Consider the following 20,649-nt stretch of genomic DNA (forward strand, 5'->3'; position numbering starts at 1 on the left):
GACGAGAAGCAAAACCCGACCAGACATCCCGGCAGCTCATATCCCATATTTAGAAGAGGATTTTGCACTCTGTTCTGGGAAGAGGCAAATGTTGCTAAAGTACAAAAAATAAATTGATGACTTTGATAATTTGGTGCAAGCCAACAGTCGCATAAAGGACATGTTTTGTTCGGCCCGAAACCATAAAGGGTGTGTTGTGCCGTGCAGCGCATCAGACAGCGCCCAGTCCAACGACATAGATAGATAAATTAAGACACATTATTTTTGTAAACACATGATACACATATATACATTTATTTTATGATCATCATAAAACTTTCAAGTAATTGTTCATTACTCTTTGTACAAAATTCTACTAAATGTTTTGGAAGTTCCAGCTCAGTACCACTTTGATGCTACACAGCGTTCTCTGTCCACAGGGAAGATGACAGATTCCATTTTCACTCATATATATATATATATATATATATACAATGTTTGTGTTTCAAAATTGGCAGTTTGTTCCAACAGCTCTGTTTCATTTGTTTGCCTAATTGAGTACTCTGTTGGAATTCATGCCTTCATCTTCACTAAAGGCGTAATGCGTTTGAGCAGAGGTGGTGAAGGCTTTCCTGCTAGTTAAGCATGCCGTCTGTAAGAAAATGCAGAAAGGCCTAACAAAGTATAGTGTCCAAAGAAGACAGTGAGGTCCATTTGTGTTTTGGAAAATAACATTAGTAGTCTTGATGGTGATTTTAAGCTTTATTGAGGCAGATTTTCGAGTTTGTTCATAAATCACCAATTGATTGTGGAAATGTTGAAAGGCCGCCATTCCCGAGGGACCTCATTAGCCTTTCGTAACACCACATTTTCTTCGTCTCCTTCCAGGAAGACGAATGACTTTGTGTTCAACTTGATAAAAATAAATTGCTTTCATGAGCACATTGATTCAATCAGTTAAGAAATCTTACAATACACATAATTATTCTCCAACATTTATCATGTAAACTCTGCAATCCTCTGGAATGCAATCATTCATCCAAGGCTTATTTTCATATTTGAGCGGCGTCCTCACAGCTGCGAAAGGTGACATGGCATTTGGTCTCGTTCGGTAAATACAAATATCAGTGAGACCAGGTGTTTGCATGCAAATGGCAGAGAGGGTTATTCCATGCGGTGTAACAGTGACTGTTGTGTCTTTATTTATCTATCACCGACTTCAGCCTCTTGATAAAAAACATTGTCGTCTGCTGAAGAAGAAATTCACATTGTTTGCGGCGAGATTGGAATTGATTGGTGGACATATAAATGAGCGGCAAGAACGGGGCTCGAGAGGATGGTGCTCGACGGAAACAAAAGGATGGGCGAATAATTGCACGTTTAGTCTTGTCGCCAGTCGAGCAGTTACACATCAAGCGTGGCGTTCTCATGATACCGTTTGTGTATGTCTGCATGTCGGTGTCAGGTCTTAAGTGGTCTGCTGACAGCTTGAGCTGTTGCTGGTCGTCCCCAGGCGCTTGACAGATAGCATACATGCGTATGCACGCACATATTCTCCTGCCTTATCGGTGAAAGCCTACATTTCTAGACCACAATCACCCAATCCTCTGCAGTGCAAAAAATGGAGGGGTAGGCAGGGCGCGGGCTATTGAAGGCACAGTCAGTGACATGGAAAATGAGGACTACAGCAATCAAGCCCTTTTTAACTTAATTTTTTTTTTTAAAGACTGTAGTGTGCACCAAAAGCACCATTAAGCAATTTAAATAGACACCATTAAGTCTATGCATATTAACGATATTTTTTGTTTTTCTTTTTTTATATAGTACTTTTTTTATATAGTACTTATATAATATAGTATAGTGCTTCTCCTGCTAGGCACTCTTTTTAGCTGCTCTAGCTAGTTCTTGCGAGCTGCTCCAGTGAGTTCTTGTCAGCCACTCTTTGTAGTCGCCGCTAGGGATAGACCGATAATCGGCCCGGCAGATAATCGGCGCCGATATAAAAATAAAATGCTGAATATCGGCCTCTTTTTTTGTTTTGATGGCCGATATATTAAAAACTGTTATTTTTGCTCCGATGGGCGCTTTTCTCCTCCGTCTGCTCTGATTCAGCGGCTGTTGACTCCCTGCAGCATTGGCCCGCCCACAGCACCATCTGATTGGTTGCTTGCGCAGTGCTAACAGCCATTAAGCAGCAATTAGCCGGCTAGCTCACGGGCTAATCTAATAGTCGTTTTTTAGCGGCTGGTTGGGAGTTATCCCGGGGTTAGCGTGTGGGTGAATGGTTAGCCCGCGAATTAGTGGCTATTTGGGAGTTGGCATTATAGTTATATAGTAGGTGCAAAAGTTGATGGCAAACAAAAAACCTTTAACATGTTGCAAATCACAAAAGCTGTTTAATAAACATGTGCTTGAAGGCATCTAAGCAGGCAAGTGCTGGAGTTTTTATTATTTTATTAATAAAAAATTTGACACCAACTTTTTTTTCCTGCAAATATATATCTGCTTCAAATATCGGTTATCGGCCTCCCTGACTATCAATAATCGGTATTGGTATCGGCCCTGAAAAAAGCATATCGTTCTATTTCTAGTCGCCGCTTCTGCTGCTCCTGCAGAACAGAAATGTGGTCTCTCTGAGGCACTGTAGTGTGCATGCTTCAAAATTCTTGAATTCTATTAGTTTACCACTAGATGGCACGAAATAATACACATTGTCCTTTTAAAACCCACCGCACCTTGACACAAAAAAATAAATAATCAGAAACAGTCAATCGTTTGCCATGAAATGCTGGCAATGTAGCAATGTGCAGTAGTTGGGCTTGTTCATAAATATGCATTATTGATGCCTGTTCACATTAGTGATACTAATCATGGCTCACGTGTTTTCTGAACCTGAGCCGTGACTGGTCGTTACCTGAGCCCTGAGCAGCTGTGATGTCATTTCAGTCAAGGGCCGCCCCCTGAGATGGATAAAAACAGGTGGATTTCGCTGCTTAACTCATATTCCACAAACACACTATTAATCAGAATGCCTTTAAACAATGAGCTGTTAGCCACTGATTTATAGAACCAGAACATAAATCAATTAATCTAATTTCTGATTCCGTCTGCATGGGAAACAAAATGGTCTTGCATAAAAAGCCTCTGTTACGCATGTTCCCAGTAACACTAAGTACTTTTCTCCAGACTTGGGATTAAGACATGACTGACTGCTTCACTGAAGTATATGGGCAGGTCATTGTGGGGATGATTGACACATGACAGGACCACTGTGACGGTTGTTCCTGTTTACCGGGAGCTTTTTTCTGATTGGTTGTCCCAAAAGCAATTTCCTGTTCCATGTTTCCGTCGACGAGCTGGCAGGTTCAATGTCACGTTGACTGGCTGTCACACATGCGCCCCATCCACTGTTGCACACACACATGCAGGCAGGCACGTACACACATGCGTAATTGGAATGGAGCTATTTTAGTTTATTTTTTATTTTTGACCAACTGGTCAAATTGAATTGTTTGTTTCATGCTTGTCAGAATGAAATTTTGGTAATATGATGACATTCTGTTTAAAAAAAATGTCTTTCTCTGTGTCCCTGTTCACCATACCTAGCATTCAGATTATTATTATTTTTTGCTGTTTTTCAGTCCTTTTGCTTATCTTTTGGCCAATATTTGGATTTCCCTTTGGCACGTGTACTGCCATTCAAGTCGTATAATTGAATGTCTTAGTAGCTCAATTGTACTGATTGGTAGCATTTTTTTCTAGCCAAATTATAGGCGGACTGTAACTCAGCTTGATTAAGGCCTAGATTTGACAAAAATTACAATATTTCGTCCACTGGTTGTTAATCTGATTTCTGTTTTTATATCTTATTCCTGACATAATAATGGCTTGAAATGCATTTATTTTCCTATGCATGTACAAATATTTTACAAATTTTTACAGGTTACTGCAGTAATGACAAATATTGACAGCCAAAACTAAGAACTTGGTTAAAATTTGTAATTCTTGTTGCTCATGAATGCAAGATAAAAATAAATGAATTGTCTTGTTATTATTGTTATTATTAAGCAGATCTCAATTCAATAAATGCAAAAACCTTCCAATTTCCCCCTTTTTTGTTCGCAATCAACTCTTCTTCTTCCTCTTTCTTCCCTTTTTTTCCCCTTTTCTCGCATCTTCTTCTTCTCCTCTACCTCCAACACCCCAAGCCTCTGCAGTGCCACTTCATTCAACTAGATGGATTCTTATTGGGGCGAGGGAAACGGGGAGCAATTAATCATATTTTGTTCCCCGCTGTCTACTACATTTCTCACACTTATTTCACCAAAGTCGCCAGCACTAAAAATCCAATAATTTGCCGTAATATACAGTAAAATCACTGAGATAGTCAACCATTTTAATAAGCAGCAGTTTTTTTTACTAATTTTGAATGGCTGATGTAATCTCTAATTGCTCACATCAAATTTCCGTCTACTACCGACTTTAACCTAATTTAAAAACCCTGGTTGCCAATTATTTTATTAATTTGTTATTAGGGTCACTGCTGATATGATGAAACTATTATCCATAATACATTCCAGTCCGGCAGCTCCCTATTTTCAACACAGTGTTTTTTGAAACTCTAAAGACTTTATTTTATTGTGCCTTTAATTCCGATAAGAATACAACAATAATTATAAGTCGATAAAGAACAAATAACTATAGAAACACAGTTTTACCAAAGTAGTAGTCAACCTCAATTAAAATTCAAGTGCATTTTGAGGCCAGACGTGGACATGCTCATTCTCATAACACACGCAGATTGTGGGTTAATGAATCAACAATACCACATCATCTGCAAACACAAGAAATACCAAGCCAATATCCCTGCAGATTGCCCATCTTTGTTAATAACAAACAGCAGAAAGTCACGCACACCCCTATCAGCATCCACTTCCCTGCTTCAACCAACTTGATTGCTGTGAGACCTGATACTCCCAAAGAGAGAAGTGCACAAACATTCTACAGCAGCCCAAACCACAAGGAGAGACTTGGAAAATATCAGTATGACTTTTAAAGTGGATCTTTGAGGTTCAACAAGAGCGAGAATCCCATTATAGTACGGCAAAAAATATTCTTCCCTGTGGGAAACATGATTTTAGGGTCGAAATGTGGAAAATTGGTCTGTGCCACCTCTAATGCTACAATAATATAAATTCACAGTATAATTGCAGCCATAAACATGATGTTTTTCTATCCATTTCCCCCCCTAAACCTGTCAGGCTCACGGGTGCACACCTTCGACTGGTCACCAATCAAACACATTCTATCTCCCAATACACTTGAAATGTTCCTGAATTTGTGGTTTGTTTAAAATTGTGCTCATTTCTGTTACGCCTAGTTGCGATTGTGGGCGGAATAATTGCATTGATTATATGGCACGTCAATGCTCCATGCCCTAGCATGTGCTTTTTTAAGGAGCATACCTATTGTGCTCAAGCCCACCTTTTCCAACCATGCTGGGGCTGAGGAAGTTTACTTTGCTTAAGCACAACAGTTAGCCCTCATACTTATTCAATCCAAAACTTCAGATGTGAAGTGTGCCAAAGCACATCACCGATTTCAAAGCCAAGTCAAGGCAATTTATTTTTACAGTCTTTAATCACGAAATAGTCTCAAAGAGCTTCAAAGGCCCACAGTTGACAAATATTTACGACATCCCCTGATCTAAACCCCACAAGAGGGCAAGGAAAAACTCCCCAAAAAGGGGGTGGGGGGGGGAGAAGAAACCTTGAGAAGAGACCACAGATTGGGGCAATCCGCCTTCCAGGATGATAGGCTCCAATGGATGCCGAGTGGGCTACATTTAACACAAAATGTGGCGCTAGACAATGTTAACTAGAACAGCTATAGAATAGAATAGATGCCTTTGGAAAAGCGGGTCTTCTTCAGAAACCCAGCCCGTATCCCTTGTAGGTGCAGAATCCATTTAACAGCATCAGACTCGGTCATCGTCACTTCGTCCCATCTCAAAGCAAGAGAGAGAAGAAGCGGCAGTAAAGCAGGCCTACATGTAGTCTAACTAAGAACATGAAAATACATTTAAAGTCTAGAGTTATTATTTTTTTTACTGAGTTCCAGAGCACTATGGCCAGAAGAGAGAACACTGTGGACTTCTTTTTGGCCAACAGGATCACCAAACGAGTCGTAAATAAAGGTTTCGGGAAGAAACACACGGTACCACTAAGTTGGCAAGATAAGAAGGTGCTGGACCAGGGATAGGCAAGTTCGTTCCTAGAGAGCCGCAGTCCTGCATGTTTTCGGTGTCTCCTGCGTCCAAACTTAGGTCTTTCAAATCATCAGCTCATCATTACGTTCTACAGGAGCCTCTCAGCTATGTTTGAGGAGGGAGACATCAAAAACATGCAAGACTGCGCTCTCTTGGACCGAAATTGAAACAGTTTGGCTTTTGCCACAGGTGCTTCTACTCAACACATGCAGACAAGCTGGTGAGTAGAAGCACCTGTGGCTAAAGCCTATCTGTGGCAGGGTTTTTACTTTCCGGACTTGGATTCCCCAACCCTGATCATTGCCTTGCTTAGCCTTGGTCAGTTGTGGGCAAAATGGTTTGTTGCGTGGGCTCTAGGTTGTTTTATGGTGCCGCTCATTCCCTTATTTGGTCAACAACTCCGAATTATCAGATGTCTATTATTGATGTTTTCTCCAACCTTCCTCCAACAAATATCTTTACCGCACTTCCTGTTCCTCTGCAGAGTTTGAAGCCCACTAGACTTTCAACTATTGTAGTGGGGTTTCTTTCCAGCCATTTTTACTCGATTTTTCAAGAAATGCGAAAATAAAAGTGAATGGAAACGCTAGAAATTCGAAAAAGTGCCCAAAAGTCAAAACATAAATATTTTTGGAATTAATTAAAGAAGCGAATATGAATGCAATTTTAGATGGAAAACAGCAAAGAAACGCTATGGTTTATCAAGAATTACAAAAGCAAACTCATATGATGTCATTGCACGGCGCAGTCGCTTCCTGTTCTTCTTCTTTTAAATTACCGGTGGATCACATCTGTATGTGGCGGAGTTTTCCTCTCAATATTCGCAAAAGAAGAACAGAAGGAAACAGGCATAAGTCGCACGTCCGTTTTATGCATTTTCAGTAAATTCCCTTAAAAATTCGAAACAATTGCATGGAAACTCGACTTGTGATAACCTTACAAATAAAAGTAAGATGTTGCAGCCAACAGGAATGGTAGAGGCCAAAACAACAGTAGCTTGAGGGTATTACAATACTTCTCTAATTAGTTTATTACTTATTAGCCAATTGCCTAGAGTGGTAGCTATGGAAGTATTTCTTTTCCACCTGCCTCTTCTTTCCACCTGCCTCTTCTTTCCACCCTCCTCCTGTAGTCTCCCCCTACATCACCTCCCCATCCTGTTTTTTTTTTTTTTTTTACTTGCTCTCTTATTTGTTATGTCTAGACTCATTTACACTTCACAGCCACTGTAACCTCCCTCTTGAGATTCCTCCTCCCAACCACTCTCTTTCTTTCTCTCTCTCTGTGTCTCTCCCTCCCTCTCTCTTTCTCATTGATTTAAGTTTCCACCCCCTCAAGCACACCTTCTCTCCTCATGTTCTCTCCTCCTCATCTACCTCTGCCTCGTTTTAAATTATTTGGCCCCTGACATTTATTCCAGTTTTCCTACAACCTTCTTTATGACTTCTGGCTTCAGACAGATCTGCACGTCATTAGCTTGCTCTGTTTCTTTCTTTTCCTCCTCCAAGATCCATCTGTGGTCACCTCTCGTTTGCGTCTTCCTCTCAGTCCTCTATGACCCCTTGTCGCTCTCTCATTCCAGTGTCAGGCGGGCTGGCCAGTCCAAATGAATAATGGAGCAGATGCAGAATGTCTCACCGCCATTTTTTTCTTCAGCTTCTGTCTTCATGCAAAGCTTTGCTCTTCCGTGCATTCCATGTTGTTTGTTAGCTATTCAATGACTATATTGGAGTATTTTCTCTCTTTGAAAAGTAAAAGATTGTGATGTTACATGGTTTACTTTTTTAGTCTAGTTCCTCAAATATGCCACATTTAGACATATCAAAACATTAGACTGCAAAGCATCTATGTTGCTGATAGTCATGTCTCTACAACTGAGATTAATGGAGGCCACCCTTCATTTGGGGGTGGTTTGGCTTTATTAACACATTGGCTACATGATCCAATACAAAAAAAAAAAAAGAGGTAAGAACAGCATGCATTGCATCTAGGGCAGGTGTTTCACCCCCATCATCATTTGTTCCACAATAGCACATGCTTTCATTTATCAACTCACATCCACAAGCAATCTCTGATATAATCATGATGGTGGTGGATGCCGTTCCTGCCAAGAGCTGAGTTGAATGTCTTTTCCAAGGACACTTTGACATGGTCCGCGGGTTACCACCTGATGAGCTTGGGATCATGAGATCGTACCCATGCCAAACCTCAGGAGCTTTTCACTTTTCACTGTGCAAATGTGTCTCATATATAACAAAAACACTTGTCAGATGTCATATTATATTTAACATGGTAATTCTTGTGTATTCTTTGGAGAAGCATAGTGTCACATTCATCACTGTTGTTTTCTTTTGAATAAGCTTTTCCAATAAATGAACTGAGAAGCTCTCAGATGAGAAAAGTCACACTCTCCCACAAGTATTGCTTCTCAACTTTGCTGGGTAATTTTAGATGGTGGCTAGGAAGAAAAAAAAAAGCACTTCAAGAATTGTGCTTGTATTATGTCAAAGCAAATAGGGCAGCTGGTGATTTGAAACTAAGCAAACATTCAACAACAAATTAAAAAAGACACATTTCTTCTAGACAGCCATTGATTAAACTAAATGGAAATTCCACTTCAAATATATTCCCATAAATGTAGCATAATTTTCAATACATGTGATGTGGAAATAGGAAGATGGGCGTGCATTGCCCTATTTATGACTTTTTCATGTGACCTCTATCACTTGTCATTTTTTTACACTCATGATGAGCAGGTTGGCTCAATGGCATCGCACTGTTGACACAAATAAGCTTACAGAGGAATCCCTGCAGTGCGCCAGCTGGTTGTTTTCAGAATTCATAGTATTATTTGGAGGAACGTTCTGGTGTAAAAAAAAAAACTTGCATTGAGCTATGCACATTTCATCTCAGCGGGTGTCTAACAACTAATGATCAACACATCAAACATTCGGATGCTGTCATTGGCAATGACACTGATGGAGTTTTCTCCAGGGGGGCTTTGTTTGTAAATTTATATATATTTATATATTAAAATCGGTGGGGATTCGGATATTCGTATCAAAACATGGCCGTGGCAAAGCAAATAAAAAAAATCTAATCATAATGTGCAAACTATGATCAGATGGTGTGACGTCATCTGAACTGGCGTTGCAGTAACTGTTTAGTGATCCACCTTCTATGACAGCCACAAGGGAACAGCGAGAGTCGCTATGTTCTCTATGTTAAAGCATAAAACTCAGATTGGATGAATGTATTTTATGTGGAACTTACTCCTTATGCGTGCGACATGGCTATTTTGACCTAACTATCCTGACATTAATCCTTTGTTGCTTATTTATATACTATAATATATATATATATATATATATATATATATATATATATATATATATATATATATATATATATATATATATATATACTCACACACACACTTATACATTTTGTATTACTTCCCTCGAAATTTGTCTTGAAGTGTCTAAAACTGGGGCTCATATCTCAGCTAATAAAGCGTGCATTTTGACTCAAGAGATAACATATTTCTGGAGTCATTGCGTACTACATTTGTGCTGCCTTTAGGCTTACACAATGGCAGTGTGATGTCTTCATTTTTATGCTTTATATGCCAGATTTTCTTGAGCTGTCTTTTTCATTCCTTTTCTTTTGGACCTGGTAACCTTCCCAAGTATGCATCTCTTACGATAAGCCCTCAATAAAGTTATTTTAATACTTTCAGGCAACCTCTTGTTTCTGACCTCTTCCTTATCTGCGCATGTTTCCCTTCTTCATCTCTGTTGCTATCTACCTGTGATATTATTAAAGGGCAGTTAAAGTGACTCATATTGCTCAAGGGAGGGTACTAGACCATTGAATTTCAGCAAGCCTGCAGTCCATACATCACTTCCTATTTTTTGAGTCACTGCACCTCTTTCTTTGCCTCTTTTTTTTCTCCCCTGCTTGTGTTGTCTTTGGTAAGGAAATGTGAGAGTCGCTGAAGCTGATGTAAGACTTACCATCGGCAACCAACACAGTCTCAGCGGTGTTGCTTTGCAAACTGTTTTGAAGGATGGGAACTTTGATAACTTTTTACGACTTGGTATTTCACTACTTATATATTTCCCATTATTTTTCCAACTCTGGCAGTGCGGCAGATAATCATCATCAATTTTGACACTGTCACAGATGCATTTATTTAAAAATAAGTGTATTATTTTTGTTGTCGTTTGCAGAGGTGTGGAACCATACTGAGATCTGTTTCTATTTTTAAATGATGCGTATTACTAAAGACCACACATAAAGCTTTATTACAAGTTAAAGCCAATTGTTTTTTTAGATGCTCACTTCACTACTTTCATTTCAAGTTCATGATTCATGTGACGTCTATAAAATATTTTTCTTAAAACTGCAGCTCCAAATAGAATACTGTATCTTTGAACTTGACATGACAAAAACCTTGTTAAGATAAATCTCAAATCTGTGTTTGTTTACTTTCAGGCTGACTGGTACAACCCTGCCCTCACCAGTTATATCAAGCAAGAACTGGCTGCGGATACACTTCACCTCAGACAGCAACCACCGAAGGAAAGGATTTAGCGCGCAGTACCAAGGTGTGTTTAATACTACTTCATATGTCTCGGCCTACCTCTTATTGTATGTATGGAGTATGCACAATGAGACTACAGGGCCTATAAAATATGTGTGCGTTTTATCCTTGTTTAAGGTTTTATTGGAAAAAAAAATCCTTAAAGTGATCCACATTATGTTATGATAATGTAAACAGGGTACTCAAACCAATAAAAACATACAGAGGCACACTTCAGCACCTGAGACCACACTTATGAGACCTCTTATGTTTTGATTACATTTTATGTGTTCACTTTAGTAGCACAAGACATGTCAGGTGACCTTTACATTGTAGGCTGTATTCTCTGCTCAGAATATGGTGGAGATGTGCTCTGCATGTTTACCATGCATAACGGAACAAAACAGGAATATAGTAATCTCACATTAAGGCTAAATGTAAATGGGGGGGGCTCAACCTTTTAGTCACACATGAGAACATAAAATACATGTAAGCATGTGCTCGCGTTCCTATCCTTACATTTAGTTCATATAATTGGTGTTGTTCCAGTGACAGTAGCCCGAAATGAGAGAGTTGTGCTTGCTTCCATTTGCTCTTAATGAGCATATTAAAGCACGTCTGAATGGATATGATAAAATAGCAAATGTCAAGCTCCAAATTTTGTTTTCAACTTTGCCTTTCCCTACAATTGGTTTCATCATTATAATCAAGTTTCTTTTTTTTCAATGTCTCTGTCTTTTATGTTCTGTGTCTATATAAGTAAGAAAAAATTGAATTGCTTTTCCACGTTGAATGTGGAATGCAGTCTGGTTGCGCCACAGATGTTTGTGTTATCCTCTGTAAAGCAGGTTGACACAATAGAAAATATAAATGGGATGAATTTCAATGCTGACTTCCTCCTTTTCTCTTTGGCTCCTTACTTGTTCCAACTTGTCCTCATCCGCTTTCCTATGTCCTCATTTTCCTTTGCTCTGCACACCGGTCACAAAATTAGCTACACCTTCCATTTGCATGGAAAGACAAAACACAAGAGATATGTAGAGAAATTCACCCTTTACAAAGACAATAATGTTCACTTTACTCAGGCATTTTCGCATAGTTGAAATGTTTATTATTTACATCGTTTGACTACCAACATAATAGGGCCAACATATTAGAAACCTCTTCATTTATTTGATGTATCAATGAAATGGGCATTATTATCTTGGTAAAGGCTGTTTATTTTGGGGGGTATACATTTCTTGTATTGAATCTCATCAGATTGTGCTAGTGCGCCTAATGCTGTAGTGAGTGACCACAGTTAGGGTCAACACACTTTTGATAGGATCAAGAGTTTATCGGCAAAAAAAAGTTTTGAACAAAGTTTTCTTTGAATAATCACTCGTTTTCTCTAATAAAATGATCTCCATCCCTTCTCATTCCTCCAGTGAAGAAAGCAATCGAATTGAAGTCCAGAGGAGTGAAGATGATGCCCAATAAAGACTCCAGTCATAAAAATGCAGTCTGTAAGTAAGCGCACACACACGCACAAATATGTGTAGTCATGTTGGACACAATACCATTTTTCATAGGAAAAAAATAAAAACATAGCGGCTTCCAGAATACTGTACAGTATTGCAAATAGTGTAAGTTTTATGACAAATGTTGGTTTGTCTAAGAGTGTGATAAGGCACATTTAATGTATTTGAAATGTATTTATTCCATGAGGCAGAAATGCTATTTTAGATTGATTACAGTGTCTACTGTTTGGAAATGTGCGGCCTGCTTCCTTCCCACAACAAGTATGGAATCTATTAATACTGTTGTTTTGACATACCATTTGATACGAAATAGTGGCTTATTTACACACCCAGCAGTTGCAACATAATGGAGCTGTTTCCCTTTAAGCCAGTGAAAGGAAGTCCAATATCACCTCTCCCTAAGTTGCATTTATGGTCTCTATTACATCCTGGGGGAAATATCAGACCTCAGCCTGCTTCACAATGTTCACCAGCTTGTCCATAAATAAGTCTGTTTTGCCATTTGGTGCTTTGCAGGTGGTGCAAAGTGGGGTTTTAAGGCTTTTTCTTTTGTGTGGAAACGAGCTGGATGCTGTTTGTGATAACGACCCGATGGGAGCAGTGACTAGCAAAACAGCTAAGTCAGAGGAAAAAATCTAGATAAGAGAAATAAAAGTTCCACATTTATTTAGCAAACTTTAAAAGCTCTAGTCTTTATAGTAGTCTGGATCAGTGGCGTAACAACATGCTGAGAGGCCCCGGTGCAATTTTATTTAATTTTTTTCATGAGCCCCTGTGCCACTCTGTTCCCGGGTGCGTCGCACCGTCAGCACCGTTGATATTTACGCCACTGGCCTGGATGTAAATCCACTATACATTTTAGGTATACTGGAAAAATGTGTATCAAATAATCTGTAATAGCAATAACAATAACAAATACATAAATAGATAAATAAATACAAAAATGCTGAGAAATGTAGTAAAAAAATAATAAAAAAATGTAAGTCACTCAACTCTGTATGCATAAATAAAGATGCCTTATCAATTCAAAAATTATACTGACTACAAGGATGTAATTTAGACTTTATTAGGTTACTTTAATCATAAATCATCATCCTTTGGAATTGGCTTGCTGCTACACTGAAAGAGTATTCAGGTCATGTGATGCATCTTTTTTTTTATTTTACGGGAGGCCATGGAGCTCGTACCTCAAGAGTTCCTTAGCTTTCACCTTCATCATAAAACTCTCGTCAATAAATCGGCCCATTTACATGCTCAGTCAAGCATGTGCTGCTGCAATTATCACGTGCGTGTGCGCGTGTGAGTCGATGTGCATGTGTGACTTAGATATTTCTTAATGATCTGATGGCTGGTGAAGAGTTCAGATTAGCCACACGCATCGCACCCTGTCATGACTCTCTTTGCATGTTTCCCTTAGGCTATTGACTAAATGTATTATGGAGGATACATAAGAGACTTGGAGAAAAGTGGCTCCAGTTGTCTCTTAAATATACATTCTACTAATGTTTAAAACTAACTGAGCTCAGCACAGCTGCAAAAAGTCAGTTAACCTTATGACTTGTGAAACTCCACTCGGCCCGTAGCTCACGGAACATTGCTCTGTGAGGGTTTCTGTGTGATGTTTAAGTAAAATTACAGTGATCTCCACCGTGTCCTGCATGCATTTTAATATACCCGCCCCCCCCCAAAGTAACCATTGCAATAAATTACAAATGTCCAGAAGAAAACATGCTTGCTATCTGTAATATTGTGGCGCCACATAATGAGGATAATAACGCTTAAACGTGCGGTCCAGGGATGCAAGCTTCGAGGAATTTAATTTCTCACTCTGGGATCACTGTTCATTAAAACAAATAGCAGCACTGTTGTAATGGAGACTAAAACTGGATAAATAATGCTTGGTCTTAGATGTTACCTAAGCATATAGTAACCATGGAGGTCACTGAGATACAATCAACATTAAAGCATGACCACCGACCGGTATCTGCACGACTATAGCAAATAATGTGTTTAGTGTTTTTTTATGTGCAATTAATCATCCTTGTAATGGAGATAGATTTTGAGTTTTAGCCACCAGTAATCATAATTTAACAAACTGATTAGAACAACCTTAAGCCTGCATCGGAGCATGGTCCAACATGAGCATATTTTGGGAATGTTGTGTTTATGCATTGGCTGATTACCGGTTTGACGGTTTGCCCTGGTTAAAAAAATTCAAGGTTTCCATTAACCACTAATGCTTTCAGAACCAGCAAAAAGCCTAAAACAGGTCACAATACCGCCTAGGGGAAATGGTCACCACCAGTTTTTCTTGTCAACATGTTCAAATTTTCTTTGAGACAAGAGACAGTCCTCCAATAAATACGACCACATGGGTTGTTTTGAAAAGGTTCCAAATTATGACCAAGTGTTACGTATTTTAGTTTAGCAACCTCTATCAGTGAGACTCGAACCCCGGCCGTCTGGTCAGAAGACGAGTGATTATCTGACTGAGCTATTTGTCCAGTGATTGTTAAAGTGTTGACTACATGTTTTCTAACGGTCTACAACCTCACCGTGCCTCAACCATTAATTAAGTAACATGTACTCTACAACCTCAGTGAAAGCCTCATCCTAACCCCAACCATTAGTCCATGACGGGAATTGACATACATGTCAACACCAAGTTCATTACTGGACTGTCAGTAAACTGGACGTTAGTCTTTCGACCAAATAATCCGGGTTCAAGTCTTGGTTTTGTGTTTGTTCGCTATCTAACATGACCGATAGAGGCCGCTAAACTACAATACGCAACACTTGGTCGTATTTTGATGTATGGTAAAACCACCAATATGGTCGTTATTGTTGGAAGACTTGTTGCACACCATTAAAACTGTTGGCAAATGTTAGGACAACTTTTACAACCTTGAACAAATTCTGTCAAGAAATCAACATTTGCTACCTTCGCAAATACTCGCCAATGTTTGCCCCTCAGTGGGAGACGGGCAGTATCATTGGCTGCTTGCGGAGTTGAGTAAATGAGCCACCTCTTTGAAAATCTTCTCTGTGAGCAGAGAGCAGTTACACAAGGAGTGAGGGAGTAAGAGAAAGAGACATTGCACACACTGATGCATTTTGCTGTGATAATGTGCATTGTCCTTCAAAAAGTACCAGTGTGTACTATTTAGGCCCAAGGACAACATGAATAGCCCGCAGGTCTATTCTAAAAATAGCTCACTAGTGTGTGACAATGTGACTTAATAAGAACAATTAAAACAGAAGAAGAATATTTACATTTATTTATGAAAATTAACTTTTTTTTTCAACATATCTAAATATATTCTGTTCATATTCCAAAATTGTGTAGAAAGTCTTCCTCGAATAGTGGAAGCTGTTATGACTGCAAATGAGAAGCCACCAAGACCATATTTACCTTTGTTTTCATTTCCTGTAGGTGTATTAACCAGGTTTTTTTTATTCTTTCTTCACTTTATTGCAAATTACTTTCAGTGTGCATCTGTGTTTTTGTGTGGGGATTAAGTGTCTTGTGTGTTCCATGAGCGGATGTCAGACAACTGGCTGCAGACATTACCATTTGGATTGACTGACCTGTATGCATGACACAATGAAAAGAGGAAAGAGTGGAGAATATCGGTGCTGTTGGACCATGACAAAGCCATCGAAGAGCGGACAGACATCCATTCGGCGAAGTATACATCTCGGAGGAGATAGCGCTAAAATGAAGTAAAGTAAAGTGTGAGACAAGAGAAGTAGCAATCCTTGTGTTTGTCGGCTGTTAGGAAATTGCAGTTGTTTGTTTACATTCAAACTGATCACAAGATTACAACTTCACTACATTGACATCTATGATCTCTGCACCCTCAGACTTATCATTGAAACTTCAGTCTTGGCCCTTTCTCTCAACTATTAGCATTGTCAACACAACACGTGCGGCAAGAGGGTATACTGTACAAAGGAAGCTCTCTATTGCCTTTTATATTATATGTACAGCACGGTTCACATAATGGGTAGATCATGATGGACTTAAAGTTGCAGCTATGGTAGTTGTTAAAGTGCTGTATAAATAATGCTGACTGGAATTGAGTTGAGACTCTAAGTGATTGCCGTAAATCAAGGTTCCCAAAATGTCTGGGGGATGACACATTGTAAAATTATGTGCATTAATTTTTTGAGTTTTGTGGAACACCTCATTAGATCTGATCTGTATTAGTTATACATTTTTAAGTTAATGAATTCCATGATGTCATTATGCTAAACCACTTAATAAACATGAGGCAACTAATATTGGTGTCCTTTATAGTAATTATTCAGTCCCTCAAAACTTGATTTTAGGCCTGGATTTGGGTGCCAGAGGGTCAAAGGGTGCTGACAAAAATACAATAAATTGGACTAGTTACTGGAAAGATGCTGGGTTAGGCCTACTTCCTAATTCCAGCATAACCTTGAGCCTGGTGGCCTCAAGCCCTTCAAACTGCTCAGGGGCTCAACACCATTAGTGCAGTGTCATCACTGGGAAAGTTCTCTCCATAAGTGCATGCTAATAGAATCATGTTGTGTGTGGGGGATTATATCGGACCTACAGTATGTGAGAATTTACCCGCAGTTAAATAATAATAATGTTTGCTCTCTTTCTGCTTCTTCTAATCTGTGTTTCCAAACATTTATTGAGACAAGGCACCCAGCTTACATTTGAGGAATCTTATGGCAAAAATGTCAACGTATGACAAATTTGTCACTTTTTCCATCCTGCCGCACTGGGAGCTAATGCTGATGGCAGCAGCAATTGGTTCAGTAAATAAGGGAACCCTATCCATAATAAAATCACAATTTATTGGCCCATTCAAAAAAAAATAAAAAATAATAATAATTCTACATTAAACCACATGTCAATCAACATAGTAACCCATCAAATTGGGATATAATAAATGAAAATTAAACTTTTAACTTTGAAATTGAAGTTTTTGTGCTGCATTGAAGTGCTGTCATTACATGACTGATCAAAGTAAATTAGTTAAAATTGTGAAACAAATGAGTGAAAATTTTATTTTACACTGACAATGTATTTGTTTTTCTGCTGCATTAAGATGTAGCTATTACTAATCAGAGTAAGGTAAAGTAGTCTACTATCCAAAGTCAAATGCATATTTTGTTGTTTTTAACAGTTAGAGTGACATTCTGGTGTAAATTTGCTGCAAACATAAATGGACACATAGGAGAAAATGTATCATTTTCTATGATTTCCTAAAGAGTTGAGTTGTAAAGATGAAAGGTCTTGTGAAGACACTTTGAAGATATGGAAACGGAATTCTGCATTATAATCTTGTATTTCAATGGCAAATGGTCTTTTAAGTGCAAATACAGGATTTAGTCAGTTTGAGAATTTTTGACACTGGCCCAGCTTTTTCTCTATCACAATCTAATGTTGTATGAATGAGCCACATTTGGCAAATGAACCTTTGTAAAGGATGCCAATGAATGTCATTTGAACATGAGTGAGGGTGAAAATGGATGAGAGGAAAGTGGCTGAGTGTGTGTTTTCGGGATGTGTGTGCTCGCTTGTGTGATGTGTTTTTGGAAAGAACATCAAAACCACGGTGGAGCTGCAAGACAGCTTGTTCTGTTTGCATCAGATCCCACACAAACATGCATACAAATCGGCGAGTCACTCACAACCCACAGCACACAAATGCGGAAAATCATCCATTCATTTTTGATGCCTGCATTTCTAAAACTTTTGCTTCCCTTTGTACATTTCAGATAAATTATGAGCAGCTGTTTAATAAGTAAACTTTTAAGCTTTAAGACAAAACATGCAATCATTGTTCTTGTTACTATTTTTGCTGCTGATGTGTTATTATTACTTTTCTTGTTCCCCAGTTGATGTAGTGGTCATTTTTTGGACCAGCTAAAATAGCTAGAAGCAAATCCTTCTACGTTGTTACTCAAAGGTGGAGTTAGGTGGTGTGAGAAAGATTGACATCTCATCTGTCACGCCTTCTATGTCTAATTGGTTGTTTTTCAACAGACATGGTGGTTTAAAAAAATCACAATAAAGGCACAAGATGGACCAGAGAAAGCTGAGTCCAGTGATTATCAACATAGCCATCAAATAGTTTTCATCTTAAAAAGTGAAACTTAACTAACTGATATTTATTAATTGATTTTTCTACTGGTTTCCTATTCAAGTTATCAACGACACACTAAAGTAAAACTTGCAGGATGAGCAGGATGAATGCTGAATTTGTTTCAAGACTGCTGCTATTGTGCATGCCGACTCACCGTCGCATTAATATTTTGGAGCCGTTATTGATGTGTTAGAAATAGCTGTGATTTTCCCTCAAAGATTTGTCAAATGTCTCCTAAAAAACACATTTGTTCATGCTGTCACATTCAATAAGAGTTACTTTGGCTTCTGCTTTTATCCAAGGACCTAAACTCTTCTTCTCCTCCTTTTGTGGTCGACAAGATGGGGTTTATTTTGAATTCCAAATACAAGTACATGTACTAAGATACTTTCCAACACAGCATGTTCACCATGACTTCTGGCCGATGAAGACATGCCTTTTGACTGCTACCGTCATGTTGGCTTTTTGTCAACTGTTTCATCGCCTTCCATGTTGCTTTTGCTTTGAAATTGTGGGCTTATGTTTATTTCTGGGCATCAGGGTGGAGTTTTTGCTAGCTTGTGTGCGTCACAATCAAGAGGTTCTGCGTTCAAATCTAAACTCGAGTATGCTGACATTTATTTAATAGGAATACTTATGCAGAGAAAGCTTTGCTGTAATTTATTCTTACAGATTCGTCAGAGCCAAAAATACAACACCATTTATTTATTTTTTTGGGAGATATATCATATACATGTAGACATGGTCTTTTTGGAAAATATTACTTGGGGTTAATTGTCACAGTTGGGCAATTGGACATTTGTTTTGTTTTGTTTATTTGTTATTTTTTCCTTTCAGGCAATCATTGAGACAATTTACAACATTCAATGTTCACATACAATTACACCCAGAAAGAAAAAGGGCTGACGGGACGAAGCCGCAGTTTATTAATTCCCGTCCCCAGAATACAATAGGACGCAGAGCGTCCTTCCTCGATCAGAGTCAGCCAAAGAACAATCATCTTTCATTAATTTGATTTATATAAATATATAAATATATATATCTAATGTTTGTTATGTTTAATATATACTGGTTAATATATCTCCCAAGACACTGTCTTTGTTATCATTTCACACATTTACATTACATTCTTCATCACTTTGTCATCAATTGAAATGATTACATTGAACTAAACAATTGGCTAAAATGGTGTCTAATTAAGCATATTAACATAGTAGCATTTTTATTTTTGTTTCTCAGTGAGTCAAAGTGGCCTGGCTGGAGATGTGTGTCCAGATCCTGGAGTCCCAGAGAATGGCAAGAGGATGGGAACCGCCTTTCAGTAAGTTCATATTTCATTCTATTCCAACCATCCTGTGATATTGTACACAGAGAGCGTGCTTGTTTGTCAAGCCAACATAACCAGAGATATGATTAAATACAGCACTGGTTACCAAACTCTTGGAATCTGAGACCTACTTATTAATGTGAAGGCCTACCAGTGTGATACACACTTCCAAAATTACCTTTACTCATTTGCTCCCAAAAACGTATAAAAACGGTCCCCAAATTGTATTCATACATGTTTTATGTTTTTTTATGCTAAAGCATACAGAAGGCTTTGATGCAGAGTATAAGAGATCAACCAGGGCCAAGCTCTTTTCCTCAGTGTTTTTAACATATTTGTGAATAATGATGAAACTTAGCTATATTCTAATGGCAATCGCTGCAAAAAGGAAACAGATAGAAATATATATTTTTTTCCTGATGAAAAAAAGAGACTCTAATCTTTCTTTTTGTAGGTTACATGTTTTCATAGCAATAGAACACAACATTCTGTGGGCTTTAAATCTGTCAATATCCAGTAAAACAGCCAGGAGCAAAGGGGGTTGCTTCTGTGAAAATGGCTGGGAGTGAAAGAATTAATGATGACATTTTTAGGGCCCGGCCAATAAATCAGCCAGTCAGTTTAGTCTGCTGATATGAGCTCTTTTGACCTCTTACGCCAAATTTTGACAGTTAATTTTTTAAATACATTAACACATTACAGCAAAAGACACGATAATGAAATTCAAACCCCAAATCCCCCTGAAAACTGAAATAAAAAATTTCAGATTTTTGCAGATTTTTCTGGGTTTTAGAGTTAAACAAATGCCGTCAGAATGTGTGACATTAGGTTTAGCAGTCCATTCC

At 38.5% G+C, this 20,649-nt stretch overlaps 1 protein-coding gene across 2 annotated transcripts in view; it reads left to right on the forward strand.

Moving 5' to 3' along the window:
- Window positions 1–20,649, forward strand: part of LOC147177030 (CUB and sushi domain-containing protein 1-like) — a 383,887-nt gene that overhangs the window by 200,402 nt on the left and 162,836 nt on the right. For both annotated transcript variants that reach the window (XM_086070543.1, XM_086070544.1), the window contains exons 6-8: window positions 10,745–10,857; window positions 12,260–12,337; window positions 19,717–19,798. In XM_086070543.1, coding sequence (XP_085926669.1) covers window positions 10,745–10,857; window positions 12,260–12,337; window positions 19,717–19,798 — 273 coding nt within the window. The remainder of the gene's footprint in view (window positions 1–10,744; window positions 10,858–12,259; window positions 12,338–19,716; window positions 19,799–20,649) is intronic.

Source organism: Leptonotus elevatus, chromosome 3 (genome assembly GCF_054856555.1).
Source record: "Leptonotus elevatus isolate MCC_2025b chromosome 3, RoL_Lele_1.0, whole genome shotgun sequence".
In the NCBI taxonomy this organism is placed as follows: Eukaryota; Metazoa; Chordata; class Actinopteri; order Syngnathiformes; family Syngnathidae; genus Leptonotus; species Leptonotus elevatus.